At 39.7% G+C, this 27,025-nt stretch overlaps 1 protein-coding gene across 6 annotated transcripts in view; it reads right to left on the reverse strand.

The window, feature by feature from the left end:
* Nucleotides 1–27,025, reverse strand: part of PCNT (pericentrin) — a 99,364-nt gene that overhangs the window by 28,972 nt on the left and 43,367 nt on the right. For 2 of the 6 annotated variants that reach the window (XM_054070422.1, XM_054070420.1), the window contains 14 exons: nt 26,552–26,714; nt 23,626–23,769; nt 20,466–20,504; nt 15,522–15,751; nt 14,974–15,093; nt 14,455–14,475; nt 11,504–11,731; nt 8,362–8,532; nt 6,559–6,711; nt 5,784–5,954; nt 4,406–5,518; nt 2,950–3,471; nt 1,932–2,037; nt 1,352–1,506 (listed from right to left, as the gene is read on the reverse strand). In XM_054070422.1, coding sequence (XP_053926397.1) covers nt 1,352–1,506; nt 1,932–2,037; nt 2,950–3,471; nt 4,406–5,518; nt 5,784–5,954; nt 6,559–6,711; nt 8,362–8,532; nt 11,504–11,731; nt 14,455–14,475; nt 14,974–15,093; nt 15,522–15,751; nt 20,466–20,504; nt 23,626–23,769; nt 26,552–26,714 — 3,336 coding nt within the window. The remainder of the gene's footprint in view (nt 1–1,351; nt 1,507–1,931; nt 2,038–2,949; nt 3,472–4,405; nt 5,519–5,783; nt 5,955–6,558; nt 6,712–8,361; nt 8,533–11,503; nt 11,732–14,454; nt 14,476–14,973; nt 15,094–15,521; nt 15,752–20,465; nt 20,505–23,625; nt 23,770–26,551; nt 26,715–27,025) is intronic. The other 4 variants (XM_054070421.1, XM_054070425.1, XM_054070423.1 and 1 more) reach the window with 4 other exon arrangements.

Genomic DNA, 27,025 nt, shown 5'->3' on the forward strand with positions numbered 1-27,025 from the left:
CTTCCTCTGACTGGGGGGATAGAGGAGACTCTCATCTGTGCTCCCAAACCCTGCTCCCAAACCCTCCAAGGGGGGACACAGTCTCTTTTGATGGTTCCAAGTTGCATTGTTACAGTAGTGTTAGATCCTACACAGAACAGTAGAAGTGGATGATAATCTCCAGTGTTTACCAGGCTCAGCAGCCTTTCAGTGATGTCATGAATACAAGCTTGTGGTAAGCAGCAAACTTCTCTGGAGAAATTGTCTGGACAGAAGACAGGTGCTTCAATGCCTCTCAGTGAGGAATCTCCAGTTACTAATACTTTATGTGCTTTGCTGGTGGCACTGGTTCTAATGCAAATGGATGATTCCTTCAACTTTGTATGGCTGGCTTTTCCTGGATCATGTCAGTTACTCGGTGTGCTCTTCATTCTCCAGCTCCAGAGCATCATGGAGGTTATGAAAGGGCACTTCAGATGATGGAGGAAGGTCCGATCTCCATCTTGTGAGTTACTTGTGCCAGTCCGCTTGAGCATGAATTCAGGCTTACCCTCCCCCCTTGCCCAGCCTTCCTTCACCACACACATCTTCCTTCATTTGCTGACCAAGCTGAAAGAATCTGCTCAACACTTTAGAAGGTAGCATTCACTTTCTAGGAAGTATATTTCTTCCAGTTTCTTATTACTGAAATTTCTCCAAGTACTCGAACTCCTTGTAGGCTACAGCACTTACCCATGTACTTCTCACCAGCCTCATAGACAAAATTATTCGAAGCACTGAATTTCTCACTTTCACCCACTGGAATTCCTGGAATGCCTAGAGCTCATTCAGCTGCAGAACCAAACCAGTGTTCCAGGCATACACTTTCTTCAACTTGCCTTACTGACTAGAATAAGCAATCACTGCTCAGTCTTCCATATATCCTCCATGCTCCTTGAACTGACTGTGAAAGATACCTTCACACCTTGCAGTGGTGTTTCCAGCTCTCCATCACATCAGAATGATAGGAAGAAGCAGGAGAGTACACTGTCAGGTAGCCATGCTTAATTATGAAACAGTTTTTTGTAAAGCCTCCAAGACAACCCAACAGACTGGATGAATCAGTCTTTGTATTCCCACATTCTGAAACATCACCAGGGCTTGTCCTAGTAAAACTTTTTGAATTCTAGCAAGTGCAAGACAGAAAAACGTCATTAGATTTGTCACATGAAAGATGCAAAAGTGACTCAAGAACCACAATCAACTTGAAGTTTACATCATTATGGAGCTCCTACCTTTACAGTGTAAACTGTTAACTATATTTAAAATTAACATTAAATTTTCACTGTTTCAGTTTCAATTTCCTGGTATGCTTATATCAATCATGTATTACCTTCAGCTGTGGTGAAAGTACTTCCTTTTCTCTCACAGATTCCATAGCATCTGGAAACATTCCGTGGTACTGCAGATAAGCCATGAAACTAGCATCTAGGTGGTCCGACATTTGTAGCTCCTGCATCAGTTTAGCTGCCAAATTTGAGCTGGTATCTGAAGAAAGACACAGTACCCCACCTCCAAGTGTTACAAAGATGACAAGAACACGAAACCAGCATAATCACTTGCAAAATAACCATGATTTCTTCTGCTAGCATGAATGCAGGGTCAGCTGAGGCTAGTTAGTTAACCCACTTAAACAAGTAAAATGTTTGTAAGTTGCCTTTAGCACCAGAGAAAGTGTTACAGTTAAGCCAGGACTCACTGAAACCCCATATCTCCTTTTCAATATGTAAAGATGAAAAGGTAGACTTCCACTAGCACAAATATACAAGTCTTTCTAAACAAAGAACCACCTAAGAAAGTCATAGCTTTCAAATAAAAGATCTCCAGGAAAAGGAAATGGGAGAAAGGAAATGTAGTATTTTTATACTGAAGTTAACAAAATATGAAAGGAATCCACGACCAGAGTTACTTACTGCTGCCATATCCATCGCTCATCGCATCTATGGCAGACGCTTTCAATCTTACATCATCTTGCAAGTCAGAAGAGGTTAAAGTTAGATTATCAGCTTCTCTCATCTGCTTGGAAATATTTTTTCACATTAATTTAGTTTTCGGAATCCAGCTGTAGAGTTTTCTACACTTATAACAACTTTGTTACTAGTGTAGATTTTATAATAGCAAATGCCTACTTGATCACAGTATTAGAGATGGCAAATACAATGATGAAGGCAACATTGGTGCTCTTTGGAACCCATTCCATCTAATTTCTTTCTCCCTTTCTATAGTCTTAAGAAACAGACATGTATTTACAATTAATTGCCCTTCAAGAGCAGGGCACAGAAATGTACAACCAAAGTTTAATTTTCTGAAGTACAGACTATCTTCCTGTGAAACGATAGAAATGTAAACGTATAAAATATTTACATTAAAAAGAAAAACCTCTGTTCTCCAATTTTGAAACCATCTCTTCTAATATTCAATGACAACTATTTGTAAGAGGAAGACTGTCACAGTAAATTAGGTGCTGTGGTAGCAAAAAAGGTTTACAGGTTTCAGCTCAACTACTTGAACATGAAGTATTATCACAAAGTTACCCATTGCTTCCACATAGCATGAGGATTTGAAGAGTCCATCCTCTCAACAAATCTTTGAGAGCACAAGAGCAATACCCATATTTTTACTGACACCACATCAGCAGCGTACAGACATGCAGGACACAAAGCCTGCTGTAAGAAGGCTGCTGTAAGAGATCAATTTTAGGTTTTGAAAGACTCTTTTCAATTTACAAGCAGTGGTAAACAGTGTTTTAATGCAGGCCAGGATGTGCTCCACTGTCTCACAGTAAGAGAGGAATTAACAATTGTACATCCAGAACATTGCTGGACCTACTGCTCTTGGTAAGTACTACTTGGAGCCAAGAGTGTTCTGAGGGGGACAGAGCTGAGCAGTCTTGTTTAATTAGAATTAAATCAAACATGAAATATCACTTACCAAAATCTTCTTCTCCATATCTTGGTCATCAGAGTATGTACTTTCAGAGAAAGATGGAGATTTGCTCTCTACTCTGACTGCTGCTTCCTCACGGCCATTTTCATACAGGTTAGAACATCCCAGAAATACAGAATTATCTTCTTGTGTGGATGACCTGGTGTGCATAATTTCAAAATCTGCACTTTCAACTTCGGAAAAGGGTGTCAGATGAAGCACTGGTTGAAGTTCCATGCTCATATCTTGCTTTCTCAGAATCTCAGGCGAGGCCCATGAAGCCATACCTGCAATAAAGTTCTGAAAGTCTTTTGAAGTGTCTTTGTCTATGTTCAAATTGTGCTTTGGAGAATCGGGAGCTTGATGAATTTCCAAGATCTGCTGGCAATGCTTTTTCAAATCTTGCTCTTCTTCAGAGTTGTTGATCATGTCCAAATCCTGAGTCAAGGTATTTTCTTGCGATTGTGTAATCTGAGGTTTTGGATTTATATCGTGTGTCATCAACTCAAACATAACTTCATCTTTTTTCTACAATGAAATAACACATATTAATTGTTTAATGGAATTTAAATGTGATTTTGCAAATGGAAAAACATGCATTTAAAATTTCTTCTCAAATTTAATAGTCATATCTATTATTATTTCAGGTTTTATGTAAAACTGATCCAATACTTTAGTATATTTTATATGCCAGCTAACTAGGCTTTATAATTTCCATATTCATATAGATGTTATATTTGCCATACATCCTCAAGTCATATCTACAGGAAACATGCTTTTAAAGTTGTGTGTGCACCTCACACTGTGTATGCATTTTACATGACAAAAAGCATAAATAATGCAGTTGGTTGGAGCTCACACAGCATATTCTGGTAATGTAAGCTTGTAACAAATAATCATGACTAAGCTGAGATCAAGCACTTGTACTTTTATTCTGGACAGGAGAAAGACAGTGTTGCTGCATGTGATTTCCGACAGAAAGCTGATAACTGATCTTCATGAGTTACTGCTACTACTAAGTGGCTATTACAGCTTGAAAGAGACCTACAGAGTTAGCTAAACACAGCCAGTAAATCTGGTACAGTGTTGTTGGTTATGGAAGTTATTTGCTCTTCAAACAGGGCTCTAACAATATCCTACTGTCAATACCCTGACACCTATCCCAAACATGTACCTTATGATCCATGCCCCATGTCCAGCTCAGAAAAACCTGACTGGACTAGATTTCCACACATCCTTGCTCTGTACTTAGCCCTTCCTGGCAAATACCTCTAGCCACTGTTGGAGGAACTACACAAAGATAGACACCCTTCAACTGTCTCACCACAGCTAGTTTTATGCAATAGTATCCATTCTGACCCTTTCTTAGAGCACTGAAAAGGATAAACTGTAGGGCTTTACATGACACAAAATCAGATTATTTTGGAAAACAAATACTACTATTAAAAAACAAATCACATACCAGTTCACTGGTAGGGGAAGCCAGTACTGCAAATGACTGATCAACATTTGCTTCCAGTTCTTCCAATACCTCCATCCCCTTTTTAGAGGCTTCATATTTTCTCTCCCTTTGGCAGGACAGCTTGAGAAGGTCATGATCACATTGCTCCTTTGGCTTGTACAACTCCAACTGTGAAATAAGTTGACCTCTTTCCAGTTGCAAGGCTTCAAGCTCTTTCACATATGTCTTGATTTGATCTTTTAGATTTGCAGTGCTACCTTGGAGTTCATTGATTTCTCTCTGATAAGCTACTTCTTTCTGATTCAGTGCCTGCACCTGTAACTGAAGCCTAGAAATTTCTAACTGAAGGTTATAAACATCTTGAGCATGACTTGTATCTCTCTTTTCCAACTTGGTTTGAAGCTCTGTTGCCTTTTTTGTTAAGTACTGCAACTGGGTTGCATCAGCTTCTCTTTGTTCTGCCATTGTCTTCATTTGCATATCTTTCTCTAGAATATTTGCTTCCCTTTCTCTCACAGTGTCTTCAAGTTCTTGAATGTGAGAAGTAGTAATCCTTGTTTCAACCTCTCTCTGAGAAAGTTGTGTTTGATAAAGGTTATACTTTTCCTGAAGTGCACTGTCCTGTATTCTCAGAGAGGTTAGCTCTGCGATCTGCTGCTCTGATGACTCTTGTAGTTTTTGACACTTTTTCTCCAAAATTTCCACTTCTCTTTTAAAATGCAATTCCTTCTCTTCCAGTTGCTGCTGCAGAGCTTCTCTAGCAGTTGAGACTATTTCTAATTCCTCCTGAAGTTCTCTCACTTTAGAGAGCAGTAATTCATTTCTTCTGGTTGGATCAGTATCACCCTGACAATCTACCAGTCCCCTCTTCAACTCATTCTGAAGGTTTTCCACTGGCTTTCCCAATGCAAGGTGATAGAGATCATCTTGGTGGTCACTGATTTCATGACATACTGGTCCAAATTGTGCCAGCTCTTTTTGAAGCTTCTCAATTACTCCATGGAGTTGCTCTACCTCTTCATCTTTGTCCTTACGCAGCCTTTCCTGGTCACTGCGAAAGTGCTCAACAAGTGATCTAAGTTCTTCAATTTCAGATTTTTGGTCTTCTACTATCTGAGCAAAAGGACAAGGTCTAAATATTACTGCATGTAGGCAGAATTACTATTGCACAGAGTTTAAATTACATTTTTCTTCCAAATCACATAAGCATTAATTCACACATTTAATAGCAGGAAGAATTGCTCCCTTCAGCTGGTAGCTCCTCAGAATACTCTCTACTCTCCTAAGAGAATTATCCAATAGATTTCATCTACAATAAGATTCTGTACACTTTCCTTCCCTCAAAATTAAGCAATGAGTATATAGTAAGTACTCTTACTTTATTCTCCAGAGTATTCTCTAGCTCATGCTGGAGCCTCTTCATCTGCTCATTCAAGTGATCAATTTCTTGATTCTTTTCTTTAAGTAATGCTTGTGGGAATGACAGAGCTGAGGAATCACTAATACCTAGGTCCTGATTTTGCTTCACTTCAAGTTTCATTAGATCCTCCTAATTGGAAAAAACAGCAATCTCATTAGAAACAACCTAATTTTTCTCGCAACCTAATGGCAAAACAGAACCAAGGATTTTATTAATACTTTCTCTGCCTCTGTTAAAGAACTCTAGAACACAACTACAGCTACTTTGTTTAGACTTGTACCAGCAGATTAGATTGCCACATTTCTGAATGCTGTGCAATCTTTACCTCTTTCAAGGTAAGAGATGAACTCTCTAGTTGTCAGACTGACAAACAGCCAGTCTTCCAACATGTAACATTTGCTAGGGCTGTAAAGCTCACAAATGCCCACAAAGATGTAGTGTTTACTAAATGACAACATTGTAGTTTGTAATCTGTCAGGGCTAGAAAAAAGCTAAGCTTTTTATTTAAATCAAACGACACTAGAAAATACTGCCATAAACATGAATCTAGAGTGTCAAGGGTTCTTCATTCTACAATAAACAGAATTAGCCTTATAATCCTAAAGCAATACTCCTTTGTCAAGAGAAATAAACTATGTATCTGTATATAACATCAGGAGATAAAGATGAGAACACTCAAGAAAGGAGGTGTCTGGAGTTTTAGCTGGTGCACATTAAAGCTAAGAAAACCTACCTTCAAGTGTGCATTCTCTAACTGAAGCTGGCTGATGCTCGAAGTGCTGAGGTTTTTTTCCATTTCTAACTGCAAGTTCAGCTGCAATATCTCCTCATTTTTACTGGTCAAATTATCTTTATATTGTTCTAGTTGGTCTAACAAGCTTGCAATCTAGAAAAAAAAGAAAATGCATAGTTGTTTCAATTGAGTCCTTTTATTTAAGCAGAAAAGATAAAACTTGATTTGTAGCTATATATAGTGAGAGCAAGTTACTTGAACAAGTTATGATTTAAGCTCTCTGTAATCAAGTTGCATTAATAAAGTACTTGAGACATAAAAAGACAGTAAGAAGCTAGTGTTCCATCTCCTCAGCTCAGAAACCAAAGTCCTGCAAAGGTGGTTTTCTATTTTCTTTAAAAGAAAAAAAAATTCTAACTCCTCATAAATGATATGTTAATCTATGTTCTGAACAATGAAGGCTTGACGCTGATGTAATTTGACATAATAGGAGACATGTTAGCATTTGATGTCAAATATAATCATGAGCAGCACCACTCTTGTCTTCCTAAAAGACAGAAATCAGCACTGCAGTAACACAATCACAGAATAATCACAATCATAATCATAATCCCAGTAGCACAATCATAGAATTATAGAATGGTTTGGATCGGAAGGGACCTTAAAGATCACTTAGTTCCAACCCCCTCATATGGGCAGGGACACCTACCAGACCAGGCTGCTCATAGCCCCATTCAACCTGGCCCTGAATACATCCAGGGATAGGGCAGCCCCAGCTTCCCTGAGCAACCTGTGCCAGTGCCTCACCACCCTCATTGTGAAGAATTTGTTCCTGACGTCTAATCTAGATTTTCCCCCTTCCAATTTAAAGCCATCAAAAAAGTTCTCAGCATTGACTTCTTTAAGCTGTAAAAGAGTCGATAACTACATGTTTCTCTGCTTGTAGTTGTTTGAAAGCTCGAGTGCAAAGAGTTATTTGGAAACACTGATCTTGCCACCCACAGCTTCTATAATCTCTTGGCTTAATGGGTAGTGAGGTATAGGGCTTTAAGAATGAAAAGGCTTAGTGGCTCCTGAAGTCATACTTCATGGGAGACATGGAACTTCCACTTGTAAGAAATTAGAGTTTATTATCTTACTGGTCTTGAAACAATGGTGTACAATTAATGGGAAGATCAGCCATGTTTTCCTCCTTTGCACATCCTAAACTGGATTGTAGGTTGTATATTACAGATACTATGATAATTATGTAATATTACATAAATATACAGTGTGTGGGGAGGTATCCATGTGTGTAAATCCAATAAAAGTTAAAAATAATGTGATCGATTGCACTGAGTTCCAGCTTAGCTCAGTACAAGAACTCATTGCTAACATTCTCTGGCAAGTAGAGAAGGTCAGATGACGCCATTATGGGCAACTGACCTTTCTGTTCTTAATGGAATTATCGCTTATAGTCAATGTCAAACAAAACTGCATCTACCTTTGGCTCCACTTCAACTTTGGAAGGAAAGGAAAATTACTTTACAACAGATACTGATCAATCAGTCTCAAAGTTGATATAACCATCATAAGACAGTTTCCAGTGGGAGGGGAGATGGACAGACAGAAAATGACAAAACAAGAAAAAGCAAGGTTAGTTAACATCAAAACATAAGGAACACTGGGTAATAAGGCACTTTTACCGTACCATTAATCACTGTTTTTTTTTAATGGCTTAAATTTCCAATTACAGGTTTGCACAAAATGTTTCTGCAATTATGTCAGTGACTTGGAAGACACCAGGACTACCAAAACTCCCACCTCTCTCTCTTTGCTTTGAAGCGCTTTCTGCTCTGCCTGTAGCTGTTCTTTCAGCACTGGGGCAGAACCTCCATCTGCTGGTACCCTGTGCCTCGCTTCATCCAATTTAGACTGTAGGGCAGAGATCTGAATCAGGTTATTGTACTGCTGCTGTTGCAATGCCTCTTTATCCTGCAAAATATATATATTTTTTAATGTTAGAATTGTTGTCAATACACACACCCACCTCACCAGAGCAATCCTGCCAAAGTACTTCTTCATACCTGACAAACCCCATTACAAGAAGAAAGTGCATAATCCCAATGGCCATCAGAGAAATAGACATTCAAAACAATTCGGTGTTTTCAGCTCCCTTAAGCTTTTACTCCTTTATTTTTTCTAGCCCACGTTTAACAATTTCTGAAAATTTATCATTCATTAATATGTTATACTTTCTCAATTACACAGCACTTTAAATGTTTAAGAACCTAAACATCTTGTTCTTGAACAAATTTCCAAATGTATTATGACGCCATATATTTGCAAAGTTAAATTTAAGACGTGGTGACTTCATTTAATTTAAGAGATGGAGAGTTTGGGGTAGATCAAAAGCCTACTACAGATACATCATCTTAAGTCAGAATGTGAAGCCCCAGCACTAAGTTTGTCACGTTTGTAGTCTGTTAAGCTACCGTAGTTTTATTCATTTATTTTAAAAACTTTTCCATTGGTCCTCTTTTCTCATAGTTCTTCTCAGGAGCTGTGTCAGTCCAAGGAGAAAAGCTTCACTTGGGAAGTTGTCCTAACAACAAGCATAAGTATCTGTACTTAATATGATAAGCTAAAGATGGGCACAAAACCTAAGGTAGTAACTGCCTCTGCTGTTCAGCACTTATTACACGACCTTTGAGTTTAGTCAGTGTTCTCCACAAAAAGATACCATTCCATATTCAAAATTACTCTTTTCAGACCTATTTCTTATTAGTGCTAGTCTCCGTTATCTGCAACACCTACATGTTTTGTATGTTGGCATTCAGGCAAAAATAAAAATCTGTAATTGCCACTCACATCATGTGTATTTTTACAGCAAAAAATGCACAACAGCCAATCATTCTTAGGGCTCTGTTGGCACTTATTTACTGCACAAAATTGCTTCAGGACAAACTATTACAATGTCTACAGTTGGCAAACTGAATAGAATCACAGAATCATAGAATCATAGAATAGTTAGGGTTGGAAGGGACCTTAAAGATCACCTAGTTCCAACCCCCCTGCCACGGGCAAGGACATCCCACTAGATCAGGCTGCCCAAGGCCCATCCAACCTGGCCTTGAACACCTCCAGGGATGGGGCAGCCACAACTTCCCTGGGCAACCTGTACCACTGTCTCACCACTGTCATGGTGAAGAAGTTCTTCCTAATGTCTAGCCTAAATCTGCCCCTCTCCAGTTTATACCCGTTCCCCCTTGTCCTATCACCACAAGCGTTTACAAATAGCCCCTCTCCAGCCTTCCTGTAGGCCTCCTTCAGGTACTGGAAGGTCGCTATAAGATCTCCTGGGAGCCTTCTCTTCTCCAGGCTGAACAAGCCCAACTCTCTCAGCCTGTCAATAGTATAGACTAGTAAAACATTGCTTAAAGCTGATAAATTAGTTTCTTGGAAAAATAAACAGAGTCTGGATTTGACTTATATAAAATTTTTAAGAAATATCAATTTCCTGGGACATTGAGACAGTTAAAAGAATGTTTTGAATTTGCGTAGATAAAGAAAGCCTGTTATCAGAAAGCTAAGATTTCAGAGACAAGAGCAACTTGCCAACAGTAATATCAGAGTCAACATCACACTCCAAGGCAAGCCAACAGAAAGTGAATGGGCATAGCTTTTGTATCTTTAGATAAAATCACAGAATAGCTTGAGCTCGTAAGGGTCTCTAGAGCTCTCTGATAACTTCTGACTCAAAGCAGAACCAACATGGCTCTGCTCAGGGCTTCAGTCAGACAAATTCTGAGCATCTCCAAGTCATGGACACACCACTGCCACTCTGAGTCCCTTTTTCACCATTTGTTTGCCCCCCGGAATGACTATTTCCCTCTACACTTTAACTGGAATTGCCCTTGTTGCAGTTTACATGCATATCTTCTCATCCTTTCACTGTGTACTTCCAAGTCTGACTCCACCTTCTCTATAACCTCCTATTATATGCTTGTAGGCAACAATAAGATCTCCACAAAGTTAAACAAACCCTGATCTCTAAGCTTCCCCTCAAAAATCACTTGCTCCAACATTCTGACTGTCTTGATGGTCTTGATGCTAGACTTGCTTCAGTATGCCAAATTCTGTCTTGTACATGACACTCTAAAACCAAGCCATTCTCCAGGTGCAACCTCACAAATGTCAAATGGGAATAGGAGTACCTAATAAACTATGACTGGCTAATCTATATCACGTTAACTGAAGCTAAAACAAAAAGTATTTTGTTCAATATTTTTAAAATAAAAAATAACGGAAGCAAATATTTACAAAATGAGAAAACTAATACATTTAGTTTAGACTATGCCACTCAACACTTCAAACCCAACAGTCACTCTAACAATACATAACCAAGGAAAATTGCAGGGAGGATACAGAAACGTTTAGTTTAAAATGGTAGAAAAGGTTACTCAGATATTTGGTAGCAAACAAATACTTTTGCTAAATGGAATGTAATTCTTTGCTCTAAGCTGTGATTATATCTGCAGTAGTAACAAAGCACTAAAAATTTCAGACTATGGCAAACAGACCTGGCTCCAAAGACACATAGCAAGAGGAGCTACTGATTAAGATAGTATGATTTTAAGCAGAGTTATTTAATGAAGACTCACGATGTTTAACTTTCAGTAACACTATCTTCTCAGGAGTTTCCAGAGAAGCAAAAGAGCTGCTCTGATCCATGCAAACATAACAACTGTCAAAAGACAGTCTCTACACTAAGTAGGCTTGGAGTCTGTAAAACCAGAGTTTCTTTAGAACTGTGGCTGCGAAACCTGCCATCTACACAACAGTTTAACTCACCACTGGGTGCCAGGGAAAGTCTCACACAACACTGTACTGCATTCATTGATATCCCCCATGAAGATACCATCTGCATAATGCCACTCCCACTTAAATAAGTATTTAAAATTACTTGTTTTAATTCAGTTTCTACTTTCTTCAGCTTTTGCAGTTGTTGTTCCAAGCAGCGTACAGTCTTTGAGAGTTCAGTACCGCTGTGCTCCAGTTCTCGTATCTGTGCCACCAGTTTTTCTATCTCTTTATCACGAGCTGTAATTTCCTCGTTTTTTCGCTCCTTTTCCAATAATAGCTTATTGTAATCATCCATCTTCTCTTTCATTTCTGCTTGTAAAGATTCTACCTATACAGAAGTAACATTATACAGATATTCAGGCAATATAACAAACTTCCACTTGGAAGCAAGAGTAATTTCATGGCAAAGCAGGTGGAGTTTAACTACGGACTAGACTAGTGCTAAAATCCCAGAAGAAAGTAAAAGCAGACGTGGAGAAAGTAAAAGCAGAAAGGATGAAAAAGCAACTTTCTGAAAACTTGTTTTCCAAATTTTTTTACCTCTTAAATACGCATTTGATTACTCCTTAATTTTGGCAGTCTTCTCGCAAAGTACTGGATTGGATGAAGGTATACTCTCAAGTCCCAGTGAGCATCAAAAGGGGCCTTGTGGTGTGTGGGGAGAGGATTGTCGGGTTTTGTTTGTTTTGGATTAAAAAAACCAAAGATGATAGTAATTAGAAGTACTTATGTAACCTCAGAACCCTCTTGCGTTACTTCAAAGAGTTCCAGTTTAAAGGAAGATACCAAGAATTGAAAGATAAATATGCAAGATAAATACTCAATGCCTGCAAATCAGCAGTCAACATAGAACAGGTACTCTTTTTCCAAAAATACGGAAATTCAGTTCAATTTCAATATGAAAAGGCTAATAATTTTGCATTTGATCTCAATGAGATCAAACCATGCATAGAGCTACTGGAAAACAGTCACTCCTTCATCCCAGTAATTAATGTGAAGGCAAGACAAGGAGCTTTGGTTCTCTTCTGCCTCTGCTACCCACCAAGTGTGACAGACATACTGTGTCGGAAGTAAAAGTCATTAAGCACAGCAAAAGCAAGCTTAAATAGGAAACTAACAGGGGACCTTCCGAAGAAGAAATAATTTGGTCAATACCAATGAGCAGGGAAGATGGGATTTTATAAAATAAATGCTTTGTTCATCAATAAGTGTCTGACTTTGTCCAAATTTCACTGCAATATTACATATATTAAAAAAATCTTTGAATTAATATAGAATTTTATGTCTTCAAAGTATTCTAGAGATATTACTAAAGCAGAAGAACACCCTTCAGTAAAATACAGAAGAATAGAGTTAATTTGGTCAAATTAATAAGCATGCAGAACATCACAGAGTAGTCAGTAATACCAAGTGATTAACATGATAGTCTCAGCTGCTTATAGGCATATATACATTTGCTTAATTCCACATATATCTTACTTCCTTCTCTTCTCATCAGCCATTAATCAACTGTTAAGTATAACACGGGCCTTTCAGAAAAGGTTTTCAGTACAGAACAATCTTTTAGAACTTTAGTACTTTTCAATGCTATAAAATATTGGTATATATCATCAGGATCCCAGACATTGTGACACTTTACACACGACAAGTCTGTTTAGCGACACGTTGCTAGAAAGCCAGTGCTGCAGTTCTGTAGCTAAGGAAACCTTTTCACAGTCTTCAATTTCCTGGCAAACTCTCAGATGCAGCTTGTAGTACCAGTCAGCATTATTTTCACAAAATAATCCCACTCACATATGCCTTGACTCTGGAGAGCAGCAGAGAGAACAACTATTAACTTGTTTAAACTCCTACATGAAGAAATTAGTTCAAGTGAACCAAGTTGTTTCAGAGTGAGTTAAGCAATTACTGATGTTCCAGCTGCATTAAATAACTGTACAAGCACCATCTAAATCCTGACTTTTTTTTTTGGGCACAGATTGCGTGCATACCTTGCCCTACCCCCCAAACACCACTTGCTGAGTTACCTTCCCTTCTCCAATTAAGTTTTAATCCTTTCTGACAGAGGCTGCAAAGTTACTGCGGCTAGTCTTATTTTTCTCAGGTCTTCTTCTTTACTAAGCCAGAAGCACTCTAGCAAAGAATAACCTATTGTCATCCACCTAACATCCTGGATAGAAAGCAAGCTGTGGTCTTAACGGTTTATCGTATTTTGAATAACCTGACATATATCCTCTGTGATTCTGTATGCCCAAGACGGCCACAGAGGGACGTGTTCGGGGTACAAACAGATCTCCAACAGGTCATAAGGCCTTCAAAACCGAAATCTCTGCCATTCTTTTTCTGCCACAGAGTAATTAATACACAAGCTGCACGTGTGATGCACTCAGAAAATCTTAATGCCAGATAACTGGATCCTCATACAAATGAGAAGCTGACACTGATGTAGAATGGTATATAATCACTCTATTTCGTAAGAAGCCTAATGAAGTCCTACCAGAGGTTACAGAATGCAAGTGACAATCAGTTGTCCTCCAGCATGGAAAATTCACTCTAGCAAAGATTCAGTTGTTCCTACAAGATTTGCTTCTCTCACACAGAAGTGCATAATTTCATAAACCGTATATAAATTGATAGATGGAAATGAAATTAAGTAGTATACACATTGAAGTCTAAGAGCAAGGCCACAAACAAAAGCCGAAGGCACAGTCTACCACTGTAATTCCATCATCTTTGTTTCATACTCCGAATCTCAAGTTTTCCTGTCAAGACAAAAAGCTCCTTTACACTAAGTAACTGCCTGTAATGTACCTGAGCAATAAGCCAGGAGAATGAAGCACTTATGTACAGGAAATTAAATTGAAGGCAGTTCCTCACTCCTTGCAAGAGCTTTCCCTCCCTGAAACGTGTGTGCTTATCTCCAGGTCAAGTTGAAGCAGACTTGACATATCAGGAAGAGGAAAGAACAGTCATAGCAGATCTAATCAATAGAAGACATTGGAAGGAAAAAGAGGAGAAAGGTTAAAGAGGTGTTCATGCTGTTTTCCATACCTGTAGAATCAATTCATAGTTCTGTAGGTTCGTTTACGTGAAAAAGAAAAAAACAAAACAAGAAGAAAAAGTGAAAGTTAATCTTTGAAACCAAGCATCAAACAAATGAACATGTAAAAAAAAAAAGGACTTATTTAGAAACTTAAAGCACGCACACAAAGAATATTTCTTATGACACCTGGTGTAACTGGAAAAATTGAAGATGTTTGGAATCCAGAAGTCATCCCTTAGCTGTGCTATGTAGAGCTGTGTGTCTGTATTGTTATCTTCTTTAGTTAATTTAAGCCATGCTCATGGGCTACGAAACTACTGTAAAGAACACACATTTATTTCCGTGTCCAGAAATAATGCAAGTACACCCTCACTGCCTGACTGTAGTCCGGTCACTTGGGGGAAAATTTGCGCTCTGGGTGACAGAGGGGAAAAAAGGTCTCTCAAGACTCAGTCTCCCAAGACAATACAGGGTTTTGTATTCAATTGCGATAAAATCATTTGTCCACTAAGTGTGATTTTACTCACCCTATACTCTTTGGGTTCTCCTGAAGTCTGTGATTTTGCTGCAAGTTTTAGCTGTTCTTCCAGTTTCCGAATTTCCTGCTGAAAATCATCACGTTCATGTTCCCTTTCTATAGCTTGTTCCTGTAAACCCAGCCAGAGATAAAGTCTTTTTAAAAAACTTTCCAATTCATTAGAATATCGAATACAAGAAAAATCTGGTTTTTTTTCATGGCGAAGAAACTATGCTCATTTAAAAAATAATTAACACCTATTAATAGCCCTGAAAGCAGAGCTAAAGTCACAGGGAAAGACAAAAAAGCCCTTTTTGATTCCAACGTACATACAATTAGCAACTAATAAAACAAATGAAAAAAAACCCCTGTAATACGACAGAAAAGGAATTTAAATACTACCTTTCTTTTTTCTTTTGCAAGACTAGAAAACCAAGGTCTCAATATCAAATAAAACAGAAAGCATCATATTTTAGGAACCATGTTCCAAGTCTCAGTCACAAAGAAGGATATTTATCACCTCCAAAACCATGGAAATGTGGTAGCAAGCTCGCTTACATCCATGAACTGTCGCTGGTTTTTAAGCTGTTTTTCAAGAACTTGTACTTGTTGTTTTAATTCAGCAACCTCCAATAACTGTGTAGCCAGGTCTTGATTACTATGCAGCTGTTCTTCCAGTTCCACCTCCAAAACTTTCATCTGAGAGCGTAAGTTGGAATGGTCCTTTTCTGCCTGACATTGAAGCTCTAATTTCTCCTTTGCTAAAATTTCTACTTCCTTGAGTAGACCTGAAGAGGAACACAAAAACAACATCAAAGTTTTCAGTGTAGGGTACAAAAATCAAATTGAGCTCAAGATGGTCTGAAACACAAAAGTAAGTGTGATACTCAACTGCCCATTGTGTTAAGGCTACCATACAATGTAGTAAAGGAGGACACAGGCATCTGTTCTCAATTCCAAAGTAAATCCTGGTTGGAGATACTCTGGGCCCACAGAAAGCTTTCACCTTCATGCCTTGAGACCTTGCAGTTCCAGAGAGCCCCATCTCACTCAGCCAGGAGTCTTTCAAAGTCCCTCCCTTAGTTCTTTGCCCTCTCAATCCAGGTTCCGCCCTCCTCCTTCCCAGAGGCTCTTTCCAAACCACAACAGAGCTTCTGTTCTCCAGATTCACTCTGTTCCATATGTACTCCATCCCTAAGTTTAAACCCCACACCCCACTTTCATACCCATCCTTCTAACTGCTCCATCCATCGTTATTCTATCCTAAATCCTTGCCACCTTTTCCATCCCCACTTCCCACCCTACTTCAAATTTCTTCCCAATCAAGCTATCCAATACTGATTTCTCAACTCCTCCAAATTGCCATGCCAAGATCCTCCTTAGACCTCAAACACCCAGTCTCAGGTCAGCCTCTCAGTTACTCCTCTGCCTTCTGCCACGCTGGATACTGCTGCCGCTGACCACACTGCTGAGTTAGCACCCGGTCCATCTCTTCAGCAGCTGGTGGTGCCCAGTCCTACACTGAAGTTAGGTGCTATGAGAAAGCAAAGAATTTTTTTCTCTGAACCCGAGTGGGAATTAAAAGCCAGAGAAAAATCACACTTACAGAAAATCAGTCCAGTTCTGAGGCTAGAAGCGGAAAAAACACCTGGGAAAAAGATGGCATGTACTGATCCTGTACAAATGCAAAAGAAATACCCCAACTATGAAAACATAGGTAGCTGAAGATTATTTAAGTTATCAAGAGCTAATTTACACCTACAAACCACATTTTCCATCAGTTAGATACACTGAATACACTGTTTAGGAGACCGAAACTGAGACTCTACTGTGAATGTACTTGGAGAAAAAAATATTTTTATGTGAATATAGCTAAAAGTAATCTGAACACAAAACTAGAAGTCCAGCTATTTAGTATTTAAAGCAAGGTCCTGCAAGAGCTCACTACTTTACTTCTCAAATGCTCCACTATTTACCTTAAATGTTTTCAGTCACAGACAAAAAGGTAAGTCTGTGATTCCAACAAGGACCTTAACTAGACACCCAGACTAGTTCCCAACATGGGACAATTCCCTTCTCCAAGTGTCATCAACTCAATTCACATGATTACTGACCTAGCACCTTTTAAGTTGCTGTTACAAACCTTCAAAACCAAAAATGATACCACAGCCTCCTTACAAAAATCTTTTCCAGTGCTTCACTAACCACAGGTATTCAATTAAATTTAACACTTTAAATAAACAAAAAAAGCATGAATGTTTGTATGCTGATCCCCAAGAAGATAAACTCATGAAAGCTTAGAAGGATGCAATAGCATTTACATAAAACACTGGAAAAAATGTCATGGCAGTAAAGATAAGGAAGCCCTAAACTGTGCTGGGACGGTGAAGTCTTTGCCTCTGGAAATTAAAGAGGCTGGACAAGGAGAAACAAGCGATGTAGATTTTGCTTTGGCAAAAAAATTACGGACTAAACGAGCTCTAGAGGTCTGCAGCAACTCTGTGACTTCGTGGTTCAGTTACCTTGGTTTCTTACTGTAGCAACTAGACTTTCTCCGCATTAAGACAATATTAAAATGTGCAAGATAAAACTAAGAGGTTAATTGAACAAAAGAAAACTCAGCAGATACATAACTATACCAGATTCTTTAACTGTTTGTCAGATTTTCTCAGGACCTGTGGTAGCTTTTGAAAGCAACTGAAAAGGACACAAAATTGCTTATCAGTTTGATTTCTTCAAGACGTGTACCATAGATGTATATTGCCCACGTGAGAACATGACACACACCAGATGAAGGGAATAACCCATTACCGCAACACATTAAGAGTCCTGTCCTCCCTCACAGCCATTTTAAGTTTGCTATTAGCTGATAAATACAAGTCACAGGATTAATCGAGGATAATAGTGAGGAACTGCCGGAGATACACTCACAGACTATGTATCTAAAAAAGGTCTAGTCCTGGTAAGTAGTTTCTGCAGTTGAGTGATAATGCACAACTACATTCCAAGCACTGCTTGGAGTGAAATGTAGTTGGAATGTAGTTGTGCACTATCACTTTTTGTGATCATTTTTTGTACATTATCACATTTTGCAAACTCACTACTACCAAAAGCAGGTGCTCAGCTGCCTGCATAGTAACAGCAACTGTGCAGTCACTGTGCCACGCTCCCTTTTTCTAGCATAGTGCTAAACAATCACATGAACTAAGCTCCACGCTTCCTATTCAAATGTTCACTGAATTGTGGATGTAACTCAGGCTCTGGCAGAATGCTTGCAGGTAAATGAAGAGCTTCCACCACAGCATTTTCTCTCACAGCACACTTGGAGCTGTAACAGTCTCCTGTCATCATGAGATACAGCATAGTAAGTTATTCAAGGCTAAAACACACAGCCCGGAAAAAAGCCAACAAGAGTCTGAATTCCATTAGGAGCAGGAATCCCAGCCACAGCTGCACAGCAGCATGTTTTGTCAGGCCTGAGATGGAAATAAAAGTGCAATCCACTGTACATGCTCATACCTGGTGCATGGAGGAGGGCACACTGCAGTGTGTATACATTACCAACAGGAAGGGCATGGAGGTACTGATGCGCAGAGAAAAGAACTGATGCTTTTGTGAAAACAAGGACAAGAATTTTTCTTTCTATACGCCAAGAAACATGGTCATTAACAAGTTGGCTTTTTCCAGCTTCAAAAAGAACACTAATGCTTTCTGAGGGACAAAATACCAATCAGATAAAAAAGAAATAAATGGTCTTGGTCACCTCCTCAAATTGAAAGTATTAGGCTAACAGATTTTACGTGGAACTGAAAACATTTCATAGAAAGCAGGTATCCAATTTTGGCAAATCTCAGTGAAGAACAATGGTTAAATTTTTTTTTGTAAGCACACGTTCCTCAGGTGTATAAATGTAATTATGAGCAGCATGAACAGACCATCAGATTGCAGATTTGCTTCTTTGTAGGAACAAACATTATCTATCACACAGTTTCACTTTGGTAATGCCCTGGCACACTCCTCTGCATGCCCAAGATCACCATTAGCAAATGCTAAGCTCCATTCAAAGCGCATTTCATTAGCGAGGCCATTCCACTCATATTAGTGCTGCACACCAAAAAAGAGATGAGGTATCAGCTTTTCAAGGAATAAGCCACGTCAACCAACTCCAAACAATATGATTTTTATTTGTCATATTTTCCACACACTACAAACAATACCAAACCAGAGGAAGAGTACTACAGGTGGCTGGAGTACGGGAAAGGGGACGAATTTGAGGGCTCAGCACTTGCAGCAAATGCAGCTGTTCAGGTTCTAAAGAGCTGCTGGCAAGAGCAGGGCAGCAGCTACAGGGAGAATGGAAGTTCTAAAGCACACACTAACCAGCTAGTTTAGACGTTCCCTCACTGAGTGAGCAGCAGCAAATTTCAGGACAGTGGCTACCAAAAATATGTTAGAGAAACATAGTGTTTGTGGAGATCTGAATGGACAGAGGAATTAATATATAGTAATGGGCAAGAGAGCCCAGTGCAGCTTTTTAACTCTAACTGGAATTTACCCAAATCATTCTCTCCTATTCACTTGAGCTGCTCACGCAGCTCACACATCTTGGGTGAAAGGTAAAAGTCTAGAAACAAGAGGCAGTAAATATGCAAGAGAATATATAAATATACATGTTCGTATAAGTAAAATTAATCTAAAAATGTGATAAGAGAATTATACCTGGAGTAGAACACAAAACATAATCATGGCAGCTATAAATTTATCAGATCTAAATGTTTGCTAACTCAGGAGTTAAGTAGACACACTTTAGTTTGTGGTCGTTGGGGAAGGAAGATATCTCTTTCAATTTGGCAGCTACAAATTTTATTTCAGCATTAGACTTCCAAAGGCAGTAGAAAACTCTACAGATCCTTCTTGCTTGCTTTTTTTTTGTTTCACCTTCCATCCCATAACTAGTTTTCCTTGCCATCCTCTCTCTTTTTTCTGATCCACCTATCCATTCAGTTACATTTCTCCAGCCTCCCTTATACTTCTTTCAGTATTTGCTGTATTTTTTTAGCTCTCCATTTTACATCATCTCAAATGTTTCCCCCTGCTCTAGATTAATTTAATTTAAATAAAAATTATATTAATTTAATAGTTTTAACAGCTGACTGTGTATCATGAGAAGCTCAAAGCACACTTACTCCATCCCCTCAAAAGAAAAATGAAGCTGGCAAACACAAAGATAATGGCACAAAGTATTTTAAGCCTAAGAGTAGCAAACCAATTTTTTTTCCTTTAAATATTGATCACTGAATTGAATATTCTTAGTTTTAGTTGTTTTATGATGCATCGCAGAACTCATAACATTTTTTTGCCAGGATATCCATAACCCTAGTAATTTCTTGTGCTATTTATGAAGTACTATTCCTCTTTGTTAAAATAAAAGCAAAACTATCAATTTATTCATTCAATGTAACAGTAACAGAAAACAGAAAAAAACCCACACTCATTACAAACCTGAACCTTCTCTTTGTGCTACATTAGCAACAGGTGGTCCTAGAAATCAAAACACAAAACATGTACAAGACAAGAACAGAACATTGTGATCCATTCCATCTTCTAAATCCCTAAAAATTTACAGGTAATACAGATAGTGCCTACCATTTATTTGACAAAAATTCAAATCATCTTCCTTACGATGCAATACTCCCTATGACAAACATTGAACCATGTCTGTAATTGGACTAGAGCTACTCTAGAAATGGTTTACATCATAACCATGCAAGTTTCTTGCAATATTCTTGGCTAGTAACTTGTGTGCTTTCCAAGACAATGAATAAATAATCTTTTTGCAATTTTCCCCAGACAGAGACAGAATAATTAATGCCTCAAAGCCCCCTTTTAGCTCCTGCCAGGGGATTCAAAGCAGAATTCACCCCAGCAGGGCTCACTGGAATAGCCTTAGACTCTAATCTGTCATGTTTTTCCATGACCCACTGGCATACCTTAGTTCAATAATATCATGAATTTACTTTCGTTTCTGGTGGGAAGTATTACTCAAGGCCGTAATCACTGTTGTAAAGCAAGCACGACACACATTTCAATTTCAGTTTACAGCTCCTGAATCTGTTTATGTTCTGCTGTCTTCCCCTGAGGTAGAGAGGTCTTCCACCCCCCTTCTTCCTCTGTTTATTGGGGCAAACAAGTGTAGACTCTGTAAGCAAGGACTGTCTGCATGAGACCACTATTCAATTTTCTTAAGGTAACAGTAAGATATTATTAACATGTCATATGAGAAGCAGAGACAGACACAACTTCTAATACTAACATGTATACTATACTTCTTAAAAGAGCCTGTAGCAATAGGACAAGGGGTAACGGTTTTAAACTGAAAGAGGGTAAATTCAGACTAGATACAAGGATGAAATTTGTTACCATGAGGGTGGTGACACACTGGAACAGTTTGTCCAGAGAGGTGGTAGAAGCCCCATCCCCAGAAACATTCAAGGTCAAGTTGGAAGGAGTTCTAAGCAACCTGACTGAGTTGCTGGTGAGAGGGCTGGAAGGCATGTCCTGTGAGGAGCAGCTGAGGACTCTGGGTTTGTCTCATTTGGAGAAAAGAGGCTGAGGGGCGATCTCATTGATCTCTACAGGAGGTGGGGACGTGGAGAGGGAAGTGCTGAGATCAGGTTTCCCGGAGAGGTAGTCAATGACCCAAGCCTGTCAGTGTTTGAGAGGCATTTGGACAATGCCCTTAGTGCCAATGGTTTAACTTGGTCAGCCCTGAATAGGTCAGGCAGTTGGATCATCTGATTGTTGCAGGTCCCTTCCAGCTGAAAGATTCTATTCTATTCTCATTGAATATGTCCCTGTTCATTGCAGGAGAGTTTGACTCTTAAAGTTCATACAACTGAAACCATTGTATGACTTTATTTACAACATGAGTATTTTGGTTGCACTATGTTTGAAAGAGCAAGTGCAGAGCCAAAAGGAATAACATAGAAGGAAGGCAGTCCACACATGAAGGACAATAGCACAGTTGAGCCAGAAGAGAGATGAAAAGCAAGGTGAAGAGAAGAAGAGGAGATTGGGGAGAGGCAAGAAGCAGATGAGAGTTGGAGAACAATGAAACAAGCAGGGCTGAAAGCCAAGCAGGAATCTACAGAGACTCCCAAGTAGTGCCCTCCCAAGTTTGAGGGCAGTCAAACACAGCCCTCCTAAAAGATTTGAGTCAATAACCTGAAATCTAGAGTCTTTACATTCCTCCCCTACTGACAACAGAAAAAATCACTAGAGAACTGTTTCTTTCTGACCTAAGCATGCTCTATGTACAACTACCCGTTAGTTAAATCTGCTCATGCAGTAAAGATCTATGCAACATAACTGAAGGTGACATCATGTTGTCATAACTGAGGGTAGTGTAATATGGGCATTAGCAGAAATGGAAAGGCAGTGATCCCAAATGATAAATTTCTACTGGAAATTTATTTCCAGTAGAAGTATTAGCATGGCATTAAGGCTGTAAATTCAAGAAGTCGAAACTATATAATGCTACTTAAATGATTCATAGATTCATCATTAAGAACAAGCATAAGCTGGTTGTGAGGTTCTGCATAGTGCAAGTCATATAACATCCCTGAATTTTCCTCTGTGAATCAAAAAATTAACTTACATGTAAGCCAACTATACTAAACTGAGATCCCTCAGGGTCTTTATTAAATCACTGTCAAAACGTGTGCCCCCTTATTGCAGCGTGAGTTGTCACAGCACCAACTTCCACTCATTGAGTGCCACTAGATTCCATCCAGTATGTTAGGGTTTCCCCCTTATCGTACACCACTTGCCTGCATAAGCTCCCTGTAGCCAGAATGCAACATATCACATACTCTAGGGGGCTGAGGGAGTGGGGGAGTGGAGAACTTAGACTGCACTTACTTAACCAAGTTTCATTTGGTATTTCAGCACCTGTCTTTGGCTTGCAGCGAGTCATCCTTATATAAAAAGTTGAAGATACTTGCCTCACCTTATCCTTTCCAACAATGCTACACATTCAACTTTTTGGACCCATGTACTTTCCTTCAAAAACCTAAAGAGACTTTAAGCTTGATAATTAAAACCTTTCCACAGTCACCCTTACTGACCACGTGTGTGTATTTTGCCAGGACATGGCTGGGGAGCAGGGGAAAAGCCTAGGTACATGTAATACACATCATCACCACCATTTTTTCATAATTCAATAATCTTCCATGAGTATTTGTTTCATCCATCATTATTAAACTATTTCCTTTGTCCTAGAAGTAGTCAAGAACCTTGGAAGCTCCAACTTCTTGATGACTGCAATGTCAAATGAACAGCATTTCAGTTAGTAACTTGCTGCTAATTATCTGTTGCAACTACCTACCTGTAGTTAATACATGGCTCTTACTTTTTCAGAGCTTCCCTTTTCTAACTAAGCACAAGACTATACCAGTAGTCTTCACTAACAGCGCTCCCCTTCTCATAATCCAAGAACCAGCTGCTTTATTTTATTTTCTGCTTTTAGAGGAAGACCTTGCTAACCTCTGCACCAGACCAAGCTTCTCTCTAGGTCATCCAATCAAAGACTGAAACACATAGCAGTGTGCCCTGACTAGAGACAATTTTGTTTTCCACTAATAATGTCATACCCACTCCTCACCAAGAATTGCTTGCTCCTGGGTTAGCTCCTGGAAGCGTTCACGCATATTCTCCAGCTCCACAACAAGGCGACGTTCAGATTCCTCCTTCAGATTTAAGGCCTCTTCCAATGCAGCTTTTTCTGCAACATAGCCTTCGATAATTCCTAAAATCCCAAGTCAGAATGCAAATAAAGCAGTAGACAAGCTTATCTATTGGAAAAATGCAGCTTGAAGACATGAATAAACAATTTTACACAAACAATGGAAGATGACAAAGCAAATTGTGCACGATTACTTAAATTTACACCGTAGCTAGGCTTTCTGAAGTATCTTAAGGAATAAAGTTTACCAGTTAACATATTCTAACCAATTTTATGAGGCTTCCTTGTCACAAAATGCCTCGAAACATGTGAATCATATATAGGGATTGCTAAGCCTTGATGGCCTGAGATCGCCCCACAACATAGCACAGGACACATCCTGTGCTGAGGGGCTGAAGTCTGAAGAAACAGAATCTACAAAAAGTAAGATCAAGTGTTAGATTCAGAGACCAAGAAATCCAGGAACGAGTCACAAAAAGAAAGCAGAATTTTAGAAAGGCCAAATAAAGCCCAAATGAATATGAGAAGAGGAATGAAAAGCAGATGCCATGATTAGGGAGAAAAGCTTGAAGGACATGAAAACCAAAGATTCTCCTACACAAAGGAGAAGACCTCTTTACAAAGGGCAATAGACTGATGATATGCAGCCTGTGATCGTGTTGAGATCAACAGCCTTGGCCTTTCTGTCTCTTATTACAGAGCCTCTTTATGCCTGTACTACCACCCAATATTGCTCTAGTTCATGCTGAATGCTTCCAAGGTCAGACAGATGGGATGACTTACACTGGGAGTATATCTTCTATTCAACAATCCAAGCTCCCATGTTTAGACATGCAGGAACGCAAACCACTGTAATTATGGTATTTTTCACACACAGTCAAAAGTACAGAATCATAGAATGATTAAGGTTGGAAAAGACCTCTAAGACCATCAATCCCAACTCTCAGCCCCACACCATTGTTCCTACTAAATGATAGAATCATAGAATGGTTTGGGCTGGAAGAGACATTAAAGATCATTCAGTTCCAACCCCCCTGCCATGGGCAAGGGCACCTCCCACTGGATCAGGGTGCTCAAAGCTCCATCTAACCCAGCCTTGAACACCTCCAGGGAGGAGGAGCTTTCCTGGGCAACCTGTGCCAGTGTCTCATGACACTCATCATGCAGAGTCTCTTCCCAATGTCTAATCTAAATCTTCCCCCTTCCAATTCAAAGCCATCCTGCCTCATCCAGTTACTACAGGCCCTTGTAAAAAGCCCCTCCTCGGTTTTCTTGGAACACCTCCTTCAGACACCGCAAGGTCACTTTAAAGTCTCCCCAGAGCTTTCTCTTCTCCAGGCTGAACAACCCTGACTCTCTCAGCCTGTCCTCATAGCAGAGGTGCTCCAGCCCTTCAGTCATCTTCATAACCCTTCTCTGGACCTATTCCAACTGTTCTATCCTTCTTTTGCTGAAGATTCCACAACTGGACAAAATACTCCTGGTGGGGTCTCACAACAGCAGAGTAGAGGGGCAGAATCGACTCTCTCAACCTGCTGGACACAATTTTTTGATGCAGCCAAGGATACGGTTTGCCTTCTGGGCTGCAAGCACACATTGCCGAGCTTCTCATTAACCAGCAGCCCCAAGTTCTTCTCCACAGGGCTGCTCTCATTCATGATGTCCCTCAGCCTGTACTGAAACTGCATATTACCCAGACCCAGGTGTAGGACCTTGCACTTGGCCTTGTTGAACCCTATGATGTTCACATAGGCCCAATTCTCCAGCTTGTCCAGGTCCCTCTGGATAACATCCCATCTTTCTGGTGTAACAACTGCACCACTCAGCTTGGTGTCATCTGCAAACTTGCCGAAGGTGCACTCGATCTCGCCGTCTATATTATCAATGAAAATATGAAACAGCATTGGTCCCAGTATAGACCCTTGAGGGAATATCTCCTGAAGTGCCACACCTACATGGTTTTTGAACACTTCCAGGGAAGGAGACTCCATCAGTTTCCTAGGCAGCAAGTTTCAATGCTTCCCTACTCTTTCAGTGAAGAAGTTTTTCCTAATATCCAATCTAAACCTCCCCTGGTGCAACTAGAGGCCATTTCCTCTTGTCCGATCACTCGTTACTTTGCAGAAGAGACCAGCACCCACCCTGCTACAACCCCCTTTCAGGGAGATTTAGAGAGTGATGAGGTCTCCCCTTAGCCTCTTTTCTTCCAGACTAAACAGCCCCACATCCCTCAGCCACTCCCCATAACCCCTGTGCTCCAGACTCTTGCTCTTGCCCAGCTCCGTTGCCCTCCTCTGGACATGCTCCAGCAACCCAATGTCCTTCTTGTAGTGAGGGGCCCACAAGGTTCAAGATACGGCCTCACCAGCACTGAGTACAGGGGACGATCTCTTCCCTGCTCCTGCTGACCAGACCTTCTAATACAAGCCAGGATGCTGTTTGCCTTCTTGGCCACCTGGGCACACTGCTGGCTCACATTCAGCTGCTGTTGACCAGCATTCCCAGGTCCATTTCCACTGGACAGCTTTCCAGCTACTCTTCCCCAAGCCTGTAGTTTTGCATGGGGTTATGACCCTTACATACTTACAGCATATATTTATACTGTATAAGTATAGGACTAAAAAATATCACACTCATCCCAGGGAAATGCAATTCTGATGGGGATTTAAGTAGTAGACTTGCAAGAGAAGATGCAAGCTTCAAGTAGTTTAGTAATCTGAAAGGCAAAAAAACGATTATAGACATGAAAATCAACAACAAAAGACACTTTATAGATATTTGGAGGAATAAGGAGTAAATGAAACCAAAATCTCTTCCTATTTGTTTCATTGTTTCATTTTCTTACCTTCCGCTTTATGAAGCTCTAATGCCAGCTGTTTTTTGGCCTCACTTTCCTCACTGAGGCACTCCATTAGTTCTTGGTGCTGACTAACCACTTGGGCAGTTTCCCGATTTCGGCGGCTGAATTCTTCTTCAAATTGTGCATGGTTTTCATGCATTTTCTCTAGCTAGAAGTAAACAATTCCCCCTAGCATCAGATCTTGGATGCACATGCAAAGTAATAATACTACAGACATTTAAACAAAGTACCTCTTAATATTGCATAACAATTATGCATTAAGATGCAGGTTTTGAAGTTTCGTTTTAGTACTAGGTTGACATTGTTCAAACCCCCAGGACACTTTGGTGACTCCCTGTACCTGTATTTTTGCAACAAATCTTACTTAGGCACAACTCAGCTTGATACTTCCTGAGCCACTTGAAATTCAAGGCATACTTGCACTTAAATACTTCAGAGATTCAGACATGTCTATCAGAC

This window comes from Cuculus canorus, chromosome 6, assembly GCF_017976375.1.
Source record: "Cuculus canorus isolate bCucCan1 chromosome 6, bCucCan1.pri, whole genome shotgun sequence".
Lineage (NCBI taxonomy): Eukaryota > Metazoa > Chordata > Aves > Cuculiformes > Cuculidae > Cuculus > Cuculus canorus.